This window comes from Lepidochelys kempii, chromosome 4 (genome assembly GCF_965140265.1).
Source record: "Lepidochelys kempii isolate rLepKem1 chromosome 4, rLepKem1.hap2, whole genome shotgun sequence".
NCBI classification, from domain to species: domain Eukaryota; kingdom Metazoa; phylum Chordata; order Testudines; family Cheloniidae; genus Lepidochelys; species Lepidochelys kempii.
The window spans coordinates 24,122,051-24,134,723 of record NC_133259.1 but is presented as its reverse complement, the minus strand read 5'-3'; the positions used below and the strand labels follow the sequence as shown (position 1 = coordinate 24,134,723).

The 12,673-nt window shown below is 41.6% G+C and overlaps 1 protein-coding gene across 3 annotated transcripts in view; it reads right to left on the bottom strand.

Moving 5' to 3' along the window:
- BMPR1B (bone morphogenetic protein receptor type 1B) overlaps positions 1-12,673 on the bottom strand; it is a 356,174-nt gene that overhangs the window by 34,157 nt on the left and 309,344 nt on the right. For all 3 annotated transcript variants that reach the window (XM_073340728.1, XM_073340729.1, XM_073340730.1), the window contains one exon: positions 83-242. In XM_073340728.1, coding sequence (XP_073196829.1) covers positions 83-242 — 160 coding nt within the window. The remainder of the gene's footprint in view (positions 1-82; positions 243-12,673) is intronic.

The following is a 12,673-nucleotide window of genomic DNA, read 5'->3' as shown; positions in this document are numbered from 1 at the left end:
TGAGGCACCCAAGTTTTAAAATGTTGATTATTGTACATAACCTTCCCCCCAAAATATCTGAAATACAAGTTGTCCCATCAACCTGCAGGTGCTGTCGACTGAGTCCTCTGGACAGTGGTGATTGCAGTGACACTGCAGTGGCTTCTGGGGAGGAGCAGGTGCCGTACTCTCACCATCTTCCTTTCTGTTCTCCAAGTTCAACTGTCCAGAACTCCGCAAATACGGTTTGTCTAGACCATTGGCTACAAAAGAAAGAAGAAATGTAAGTTTCCAGGTGGGAGGGGGGTGTGCAAGACTCTGAACAAGTCTCAATTTTTTGTTCTTACTCTCAAAAATTTTACACAGTTCTTTGTTTTGTATTGGAGATTAAAGTGCAGTTGGAAGCTGAAAGATGACTCTAAAATGTAATTGTAGGGTTTTATGTTTATTGTGCCTCAATGATTCCATATCAAATTTGCTAATTGAATACATTTTCTAACAGCCATCCATACATCCTCAAGTGGGAGCTGAGACTCAAACCGTTCCCCCTCTGCCTTTCGGTCCATCATTATCAGTACCAGATTCTGAAAGACAAATTCCGTAATTGGTTACACCATTGCAATCTCCTTTGCAAAGGTGTCTTCGTACTTAAGCCTCAGTTGTACCTGTACAGCCTCATTATCTTCAGTGGAATTGCACAGTTGCAACAGAGAGAGCAAGGTTTGGTCCCGTAATTTTAGTTATAGTTTATTGACGGTGAGTGGATGGAATAGAATCCAGCTCCCTCTCCCAAATTTATGTTGCCTCTTCAATTAAAAAAAAATGTTAAAAACAACTTATTATTGTCACCAAAAGCAAGGAAATATTCCTTTAATTATACACAGTGTCGTCTATTATGTAAGAAAGTGCCAATTTTTATATAGTAACTAGAGAGTATGAATGCACTTTAGGATGAACAATACCAAGCCTTACGGAGGTTATTAATCCCTTCTCAAACCAGCAAGCATGACATGATTTAGGGCTCTGTCTTTTTGGAGGGGTTGGGGGGTGGTCAAAGGATTTTCTCTTTTTCAGTACTACTCACGCAGCTCTTAAAACTAACAGACTTAGAATTTCAGTCTCAAAGACAAAACAATTAGCTCAGCATTAAAATCACCATTGGCAGTTTCTTACTTTTAATTTTCTCCCTCCTGCCCTGCCTGTAATCTCTTTCAAGTGTCATCTAGACTACAGCCAACTCTCTCAACCTGCGGAGTTTAGACAGCATCTGGATAAACCCCCCACATTCTTGTCTTACTTTTTTATTTACCATCTTTAAAAACCATGTGCATTTTCATAGTTTTGATTCCCAGTCTGTTTCTCCAGATCCAACCAAACACCTTTTCTCACGCCTCCAGCAGGGAATGAGCATAGTTTCCTCTGCAGTGACTATTCCTTACCACTCGGGTAGCTGTGATGCAACTGAGGACAGGACAGGGAGACGAGCTTTCCTCCTCTGCCCCCTCCACTGGTGTCCAGTCAGTGTGGAGTTGCTGGGCAGAAAAAACTGAGGAGGGGTGGCAGAAAGTAGCTGCCTCAGACTTTAATGATGAGGAGGTGATAGGGATAGAATAAGATGGCAGAGGGTGAAGGGGTAAAAGGCTAGGGGGACAGGAACCATAGAGCTATCCCCCTCAACCTTTACCCCCGTTAGGCCCAGTCTCCTCATGGGACACTCTGGGCACTTTCAGGTTTCAGACTGGGTCAATCCCTCTGTACCTGGATAAACTCTGCACACAGAGCTTAGCTTTTCCATCTCAATGAAACCTGTCCAGAAAACAACTATGATTGCTGTACAAGCTTTAATGTTCTCCTAATTCATTATAAATGAACATAGTCTTCAGCAAACTGGGAAAAAAGGTTCTGAGCTCATAAGCTTTGATAAAAGTATGAGCTGATGGTGAAATGCCCAAAAACCACTAATCTAGAGAGAAAACTTAGATTTGGGGAGATTATAGCCCTCCCATTCCAATTTCACCTCCACGGAGTATGGTAGAAAATATCACACTATCGCCATCATGAAAAACATTTGAATTCAACCACCAATGTAATGCGTGTGAAATAGAAACAAAGCCCCACAGAATGTACATTAAAAGACACATGGAATATACATTAATGGCCTGATCTTGGAAGGTGCTCAACACCCTCACATCTCACTGAACCCCATGAGAGCTTTGAGTATTCGGCCCTGCTGAAAGTCAAACCGAAAACTCATTGTGAAGCATCAATAACATAAAACATTTGCATTTGGTGCACAATACACCTGGCTTCCCCAGACTCCCATAGCTGCTTTTTTTTTTTTAATCTTAGCAAAATCGGAAATTAAAACCAATTTACACAAGGAATTCACTGCATCTGATGTATTCTCTACTTTCCCATAGCTATGATTAAGTATTAAGTATAATAAAGATTAAGATAAATTATATTTGCATTATGATCTGCTTCTGTTTCGCTAAAAGAGTTACATTTGTAGTTATCATATTATAGATCCAGCCTACATCCAACAAATTAACACGAATAAATGTTCCCTTTGTGGGTCACTGGAACACACACTTTTAAACTAAGTCCTCTTTCAACAAGCAGTCACAAAGCAGGTTTTGTGACTATATTTCATTGTTATTTGTGGATAAGGAATCAACTTTTACAATGTTCCAGTCAAATATTTTCAGACATCTGGCTCATGGGGCAAGAAATCTAAAGAAAAATATTAAGAGTAATACTGAGTGAAAACACTAGGCTCTGATTTAATCAACCATGACATTTTCTGGATGTATCTACTAGCCAGCCAGAGCTTTTCTATGGTGAAAATTACAAAATGGTAATGTTCTAAGTCGAACATAAATAAGGGGTCTGGAACAATTAAATATCATAGATATCTCTGAAGCTATCAAATTTAGACAAGTTGTCATAATATAAAGGGAAGGGTAAACCCCTTTAAAATCCCTCCTGGCCAGAGGAAAAATCCTCTCATCTGTAAAGGGTTAAGAAGCTAAAGGTAACCTCGCTGGCATCTGACCAAAATGACCAATGAGGAGACAAGATACTTTCAAAAGCTGGGAGGAGGGATCAAAAAAAAAAAGGGTCTGTGTCTGTCTGTATGATGCTTTTGCCGGGGACAGAACAGGAAAGGAGTCTTAGAACTTAGTAAGTAATCTAGCTAGGTATGTGTTAGATTATGATTTCTTTAAATGGCTGAGAAAATAGCTGTGCTGAATAGAATGAATATTCCTGTCTGTGTGTCTTTTTTGTAATTTAAGGTTTTGCCTAGAGGGATTCTCTATGTTTTTAATCTATTTACCCTGTAAGGTATTTACCATCCTGATTTTACAGAGATGATTTTTTTTACTTCTATTAAAAGTCTTCTTGTAAGGAAACTGAATGCTTTTTCACTGTTCTAAGATCCAAGAGTTTCGGTCTGTGGTCACCTATGCAAATTGGTGAGGATTTTTACCAAACCTTCCCCAGGAAGTGGGGTGCAAGGTTGGGAGGATTTGGGGGGGAAAGACATGTCCAAACTCCGTTTTTTTTAGGAACCCAGATAAAGTTTGGTGGTGGCAGTGGAAATCCAAGGGCAAAGGGTAAAATAATTTGTACCTTGGGGAAGTTTTAACCTAAGCTGGTAAAAGTAAGCTTAGGAGGTTTTCATGCAGGTCCCCACATCTGTACCCTAGAGTTCAGAGAGGGGAAGGAACCTTGACACAAGTAAATGCCTTCTTCACTATAAATGCAACCTGATGTCTTTCCTTTCCTCACAAATATTTGAAGACAATCCACTGGGCAGCAGACTGATGTGCAGACAGCAATACGGAGTGACATCAGTCAATTCTGATCTAGAACAGCTACTCTCAGTGAATCCAGCAACGACCTAAAACCTAATGAATTAATTAAGGTCTCAAGAAATATAACACACAACTTCTAACTTTTCTAAATCCTGCACTTGCCCATTCACCTACTAAATTATTTTTCAGCTTCATTGTTATAAAATGTCTATTTTTATTAAAATATGAAAAATCACATAACACCTATACTGCATGCACTGCAGAATGATTACATCTGAACAGACCAACATTACAGCACTGAAATGATTGTTTTATGGGAAAGGGAAATTGATAACCGCTAACTCACTGTTCTTTACAGTCAGTCATCAGATAAAAGAATTTCCACATGATTTTTTGGGGGGGTGGGGGGGACAAATAATCAGTTATGACAATGCAGCTCTTAGGGAAGTTGTAATAAAGTATGCCTCAGCACAGCCTGATATACTGCATATAAAAGTAAAGAGGTAACAGAAAAGCCACAGTATTGCTGATGAGATTTTATTGGTGATGATCATATACTGAAGAAGAAAAAGAGAATGACAAACAGGCTTCCATCATCCGATACTCACGGTTGCCAAAAAACTGAAAAAGGGTCACATTAAGTACCACACATTTTGATTAAAAAACTGAGTAAATTAAATTTGGTAAGAAGAAAAATAATCCTCCCTTTTCAAATAACATGATACAGTATTACGAAGACCAAAGTTAAGGTTGTAATGCATTTTACTTGACAATTAATTTAATTTGGTATACAGCTGATGGAATATTGGTATGTTGGATTGTCAATGGAAATATGTTTGGGATTATGTTGTATGACATTTTGTTTCCTAGGCTTATTGGCTGTGCTGTTCACAAGTTCTTGCAGTCCTTACTCAGGCAAAATTCCTACTGAAGTCATCAATTCTGGATTTCTCTCTCTTTGCATAGATCATATTTTATCAAAAAAAGTCATGACACAAATATCGTTTGTGATGCTGTAGCTGTGTTGGTTCCAGGATATGAGACAGATAAGGGGGGTGAGTTAATATATTTTTATTGGCCCAGCTTCTGTGGGTGGAAGGGACAGGCTTTCGAGCTGCACAGAGCTCTTCCTCAAATCTGGAGAAGGTAACCAGAGTGTTACAGCTAAATACAAGGTGGGACAGATCTTAATCAAAAGATATTTACACACGTTATAGGAAAGAAGGAGGATCCTGGGAACTACAGGCCAGTCAGCCTCACCTCAGTCCCTGGAAAAATCATGGAGCAGGTCCTCAAAGAATCAATCCTGATGCACTTGCATGAGAGGAAAGTGATCAGGAACAGCCAGCATGGATTCACCAAGGGAAGGTCATGCCTGACTAATCTAATTGCCTTTTATGATGAGATTACTGGTTCTGTGGATGAAGGGAAAGCAGTGGATGTATTGTTTCTTGACTTTAGCAAAGCTTTTGACACGGTCTCCCACAGCATTCTTGTCAGCAAGTTAAGGAAGTATGGGCTGGATGAATGCACTATAAGGTGGGTAGAAAGCTGGCTAGATTGTCGGGCTCAACGGGTAGTGATCAACGGCTCCATGTCTAGTTGGCAGCCGGTATCAAGTGGAGTGCCCCAAGGGTCAGTCCTGGGGCCGGTTTTGTTCAATATCTTCATAAATGATCTGGAGGATGGTGTGGATTGCACTCTCAGCAAATTTGTGGATGATACTAAACTGGGAGGAGTGGTAGATACGCTGGAGGGGAGGGATAGGATACAGAAGGACCTAGACAAATTGGAGGATTGGGCCAAAAGAAATCTGATGAGGTTCAATAAGGATAAGTGCAGGGTCCTGCACTTAGGATGGAAGAATCCAATGCACCGCTACAGACTAGGGACCCAATGGCTAGGCAGCAGTTCTGCAGAAAAGGACCTAGGGGTGACAGTGGACGAGAAGCTGGATATGAGTCAGCAGTGTGCCCTTGTTGCCAAGAAAGCCAATGGCATTTTGGGATGTATAAGTAGGGGCATAGCGAGCAGATCGAGGGACGTGATCGTTCCCCTCTATTCGACATTGGTGAGGCCTCATCTGGAGTACTGTGTCCAGTTTTGGGCCCCACACTACAAGAAGGATGTGGATAAATTGGAGAGAGTCCAGCGAAGGGCAACAAAAATGATTAGGGGTCTAGAACACATGACTTATGACGAGAGGCTGAGGGAGCTGGGATTGTTTAGCCTGCAGAAGAGAAGAATGAGGGGGGATTTGAGAGCTGCTTTCAACTACCTGAAAGGGGGTTCCAAAGAGGATGGATCTAGACTGTTCTCAATGGTAGCAGATGACAGAACGAGGAGTAATGGTCTCAAGTTGCAGTGGGGAAGGTTTAGATTGGATATTAGGAAAAACTTTTTCACTAAGAGGGTGGTGAAACACTGGAATGCGTTACCTCGGGAGGTGGTAGATCTCCTTCCTTAGAGGTTTTTAAGGTCAGGCTTGACAAAGCTCTGGCTGGGATGATTTAACTGGGAATTGGTCCTGCTTCGAGCGGGGGGTTGGACTAGATGACCTTCAGGGGTCCCTTCCAACCCTGATATTCTATGAAATCACTTAAGATGAAGTGGCATTTAACACCTCTTCAGTCATAGGACAAAGGAGGGTTAAGTAGGCACCAAGGTTTGTTACAAATTATTGCCATGAGGCAGAAAACCAGCATCTCTGTGAAGTCTATGACTTTTAAGCAGAGTTACAAATTTAAATGCCCAGACTCATCTTTTGAAGGTGTTGTGCAGGTTCCTCTGAGGATGAGGACTGAAAGGTCAGATTGGTGCTCGGTTATAGATGTCCAGTAAGCGGAGGGTTGTCCTTGAGTCCTTCAATGAGCGTAACGAATCATTCAACTTCACACGGAACTGACTGGAGGATTTGAAGGGAGCACGGTATGTTGGACTTCCCTGGGGAATCCGGAGGGCGGAAGCTATAACACTGTAGGCATGCCAATAGTCTTCACCATCCATCAGGTTTCCGTGTTATCTCCATCGATTGAAGGTTGGAGGGATGATCTAGCAACCAATCCACCTTCCTCAATAAGTGCTTGGAACTACGCTCCATCCTCCTGCAGGAGACTGTCAGTGAATTCCATGAATATGGAATAATTAACAAAATTGTATTTAGACATTAATACTCGGACAATTTGCTATGCGGCCCCGCAGGCTGGTTGAAGTAAAAATATTCCAAACAGATCCAAATGTTTACCTTCCTTATCAGAAGGGGTGGATGTTGCTATCTTCTTTCAGTGACTGTTTGACTATTAAGGAGTTTGGGACAAGGTGTATAAATAAATTCTGATCCTGTGTCTGGAACAAAGTATTTCTTTTCTATCCCTTTTTGGGGTGGGAGTGCATCTGGCTGGGGCATGCCAGACCACCTTGGACAATTCTAAGATGGTTTCATTAATGGGGAGTGACACTCCACAGAATGCTGAGGAATTTGGAGTGTCTCTTGCACTTTCTCCATGTGTCAGCGATGTTCCTTAACAGGTTTTGGAATTACTTGCAAACACTTGCAGAGAAGGCAAGGCCATACAACCGCTCATCAGGGGATGAAGACGACAGCCTCATCAGAACTATCTGTCTGTTCTCCTCATCCATTTGTTCCTGAGGGGGTTCCTCTACTCACTGGGATTGTACCAACTCAGGATAACACATCTACAGGTACCAAGGTCCCTAGTAATGCTAGTCACAGAGGCTGAGTAATGGTTGAACACAGGGTTCCATTGGTTCCAAGAGGGGTATGTTGTCTTATAAAAATGGGAGAGAACCCAACAGACTATGGATCCTCTATCTGGGCAAACCTCCTGCCTTGGCAGAGATGGTGATACTCTCTCACCAATGTCAGATCCATCCAAGGAGGGAAAAGTTGGTTCCAATTCCATGGGCAGTGCCATTGGTATCATGAATCTTGTGATGCCATGGCTAGTGGAAAATACTGGAAAGTAACTCTCTTTCACATCCTCCCTGGACTGGGGGTGTTATGATCTCTCTTGTGAGGACTGGATCAAAGAGGATGGCAGACTACAGATCTGGGAGGAGGAGGATACCCTCAGTGGCAATGTATTTCTACCCAGCCATGGCGAGGTGTGGAGGTTCTGTCCTTTCATAGCAGTGGAACTGGCTTGGTTAGAGTTCTCTATCTTGATGATTCTTTATTGCAGTGCACCAATACCACTGATGTAGGAAGCACTTGGTGCTCTTCTTTTGTTGGTGCCGTGGATGGTCCCACTTGTGCAGATGATGTTGGTCTTGGAGTACTTTTGCTTTTCGGAGCTGGAGGATTGGTACCATGCCTCTTATGTGCTCATGAGCCTCGTGTTCCAGGGTGAAGAGTCTCACCTGACTTTGATGGTGTGAGGGAAGAGGTCTTTTTCTTGGAGGTGGACCAGGACGGGGGTTTCTCTCATCTCTGATGAAAATGTTTTCTACCCTCTCAATGTTCCCGTGTGGAGGACTCTTCAGCTCTACTCCAATCATCCCCAGAATCAAAAGTCACTGTGCTCAGAAGCATGCTTCTCGGTGCCTCTGTCCATCGTACAGGAGTGTCTGCCCAACCGAGTCAGAATGGGGCACCATCCACAAGAAATCTTTGGAGCCTATAGTCATGGGCTTGGTGAGTTCTGCTAGCAAAGGATCAACAAATGTTGTACTTAGAGCAGATGTTAGTTTCCCTGAAGCAATAGAGATACTTTTGGTAGTTGTTGCTGACCAGGAAGGCCAGGGTACAGGAGACAAAGTTCCTGGATCCCAGCATCTTGAGCACACTAGTCACTCTGTATGGGGTGAGGGGACGGACCCTCAAGCCCCAAACTTATCCTGACTAGCTAAATACTAAGAAACTATCTAAAACTATCTAAAAAGTAGCAAAAAGGGGACTATTCACAATTATTTACACGTAAAATGTTGAAGAAGGTAGAAAATGCTGCAGACATGGAAAGCCACCGTCTCAGACTACGGGCACTAGAAAGGAACTGGAGACACAGTTGGCCTGCGTGCCCCTTACACCCTCAGTTCGGAGCAAGAGGAGGAGAAGGGCACAGGCACAGACCTATGGACACTGCTTCCGATCTCAGTAGCATGCAGCACATGTGTACCCACAGTAGAATAGCCTAGAGACCATCACTTGAAGAAAAAGCTGTAGTTATTTCTATTTTCAAGCTGCAACTCCTGATGCCTTTCCCAATGTGTTGCCAGGGTCATACAGCAAATTTCGAATGCCACTATCTCCAGATTAAATAAATATCACTGCAAGCAGAGTCCTGAAAACTGTTCTGAACGCCAGCAAGCAAAGAAAATATAGACAAGAAACAATGCAACCCGATGCTCTTGCTACTAAACTATGCTTTGATATTTGATCTTAAGGAAACATCAAAGATTGCAACGAGCACATCACAGCATTTCACTGATTATCATTTCAGATGATGATATACCAATTGGCAAAAGCGTTAAGACAATGACATTTGAGAGCAAAAGTAATACAGGACCTTGAACCTCTGCTCTTGTTCCATAAAACTGATAAATCATCATAGTTCCTCTTCCCGATTCCAATTAAAAAGTGATCCAGGACATCTCACTAGTTTTCAGGAGAAAATACTAACTACAAAAGCAAAATATTAACTGGATTTCCCCCCCCAAAAAAGCAGAGACTATAGCTGCGTATTAAAATATAATGACGACACGCATGTGCCAAGCTTACAAAACACTGCACTGACATTATTCGTAAGTGTCACTGCCCTTTCAACTAATTTTGCTTTAGCTGTTCATGGTTAGAACTAAAATACAGTATCAGTTCAGACCACACCGCAGAGTAACAAGGCCTTTTTGAACCAGACTTATATTTGATACTTTTCTTTTTCAGTTCCATTACATGAGTTGTTTCATCTCACCTCACCTAAGGACATATTTTCAAATGAATCCCAAGCCAGCTGCGAAATTCATGCATGCAGAATTTAAATACCTTAGTTGACACAAATTGTGTCCTCTGTGCACGCAAGTGATTACACACATACGCTTGACGCTGTAAACGTACAGGACGTTTCTGAAATTTGGCTCTCTGATTAATTCATCCTGAGTCTTTCCACAATCCCTATTCGCCAGAACTCTCACTGCCCCTTCCCTCGGTGACTGAGGCTACGGGTACACGACAGAGCTTATGGGGAGGCAGCTGCACGGATGCAGCTGTGCCTCCATAGTGCTACGAGCGCAGACACTCGGAGCTGACGGGAGAGAGCTCTCCCCTCGACTTAATTACTCCAGGCCGCACGAGCGGCGGTAGCTGTGTCGGCAGGAGCAGCACTGTCCACACCGGCCCTTAGCTCGGTTTAACTTCTCTCACACGCGGGGCGGGGGGGGGGGCGGCTTACTCACACCCCTAGCGACATAACTTATACCGACTTAAGCTGTCAGCATACACAGCCGTGAGTGAGTTGGGTGGGTGGATCAGTTCATCTCTCCAGGGAACAGCAACACAGCGTGATGAGTTATTTGGTGGGAAAGTGATACCCAACGCCCCAAAATCTCATGGACTTCAGTGACGCGCTGAAATGTCCATATGCTGCTGAATTAGCTGCTCAACCATTTGCAAAAATTTTAACTTCTCGGAGGCAAATGCCACCCTGCCAAGTCACCAGACCAACTAGCAAGTCAGTGTTTTAAGTAACTGAATAACTAACCGTCTAAATTAGTGTACTGTTTAGCTGCCAAAAGAGGGAGTGAATTGAACTGACTACAGTTCCTGTTGGGCTAACCACACACATGCTGAACAGGGATGCTGCTTTTTGACATGCAATAAAAGTCTCATTCTCTTACCTCCTATTATAACCATCCTCTGAACTGAATGTGTGGAAACAGCAAGCAAGGAAAACAATCGTTAAGTAGTCAGTGAGGGCTGAGGTACAAAACGTATCTCTGGCTGAAAAGATGGGTGAATTCAAGAGCAAGTGTCACTGACTTACTCCATTTGACAGAAAGCTACCCCACATCATGCTTCAACTCTGGGGAAAGCTGCTCTATTACACACCAAAATTAATTGCACACATGAAACAACTATAATCAATTTTGACCACAGACAGCAGGGGTATAATTTGCTAGAAGTATTCGAGCAGCCTAAAAGCATTTCTGTGTTTGAAAACCATAGTGCATCTGTTCAGTTCGGCTATGCTGGAGTGGAAGCACATTCACAGCCCTGCATCTTCTGACAATAACATCAAGGAATCAACTGGCTCTTCTGGCAGACTGCCATGGTTTGGGGTTCTGGCTTTATTCAGAGGAAGACACTGTTTCAGCTGTCTGCTTCCCAGATTTTTTTTTAAACTAATGCAAGCAAGTCTTTTGAGGTATACAATAAGCAGCATTTTCGCCCCCTGATGTTAAGAAAAAGGAAGCAAGTTACGCAGGGATTCAAAACTTCTAACCAAAAATCAGCCTAGACACAATGAAACTCTACAAATCTCGATAGAGGCCTGCTTGACTTTGTGCAATAGAAAATTATAGGACCATGCAGCAAAAGTTAGGTCTGAATGGTCTAAGTTCACGTTCACTCCCCATTCTGCTGTATTTACGTGAGCAGATCTTTCACGGATATCAATCAGTCTCTCACTTCATTTAAAACATTAAAATAGCCTGGTCTTTTTCACTTTGGTTTTAATCAATTCCGACTAAGAGTCATACTTTGAAATGTTATGAAATAACATTTGTTATCAGTGTCCTGTGCACATCTTGCGTCCTCACACATATTGCAAGAGAGCAGAATATCAGAGTCAAGGTGTGCATAGCACACACAGATCAGCCTCACTGATTTCATTGATTAAAACACTTAATCGAAAGTCAGGAGATATGTGTTCACCTCATCTCTGCCACTGACTCACTGGCTAACTAAGAGCACTCTGTCCCTCAGTTTCCATATCTGGAACATTGGAATAAAGAAGCCTTACTTAATCTTTATAAGGACTTTGAGGCTTATAGACAAAAAGCAATTTGTAAGTTTTGTGTAATAGTTTCCTATAATTAGTACTGCTACTTAAAAAAGATCATAAACAAAAGTTATAAGACTGGTCTTTTTCATTATCCAGCCAAACAGAAAAATAAAATAAAAACAGCTTACAGGGAGAAAAAATAAATAAAATTGCAGAATTATCTAAGGTTTAAATAATGTATAGTATTATTATGAAACACGTTAGGTAACGTTTAATATTTATTTTATTTTCCAGACATATCCCTTTCTCCTCACATACATTATAATGATAATGTTCCTTTAAAAGAGAATCCATTGTTAAATTCACCTGTTACTATGGCTAAATATAACAATTCCAAACACTGTAAAGCATCAACAAAATACAAACTACCGTGGCATTGCAACAGCTAATAATTACTATTAATAAATCCTTTCATGTTAGAAAGGTTTTTAAATGTACAGAAACAGATGAATGAAAAAGCAAGTTTTTGAGGAACAAAGACAAAAATATTTCATTTTTTTGCCAGCCTGAGTTCCAGTTATGATGTTCTTTAAAAATCTCTCTCACCTGGACTCTTCTGTACCAGAATGTGAAAGGCATAACTTTCTGGAATTTTTACAATATTCTTTGTTTAAATTGATCTCACTCCCTTTTCATATATAGTGCTAATGAAAGCGTGGATGGATAACCTTGTTTGTTTCTTAGTGGTCTGACATATATTCGAAGGCAATACACTAAAATTCAAAATGAAGGTCATTTGAATTCTCAGAAGTACTTCACCACAGAACTAACAGATTTTGATTCTGCAAAGAGTCTGCATTTAAAATATTTAAGATCTTAACAATATAATTCTCGTTAGGAAAGTTCACAGAGGAACTACAG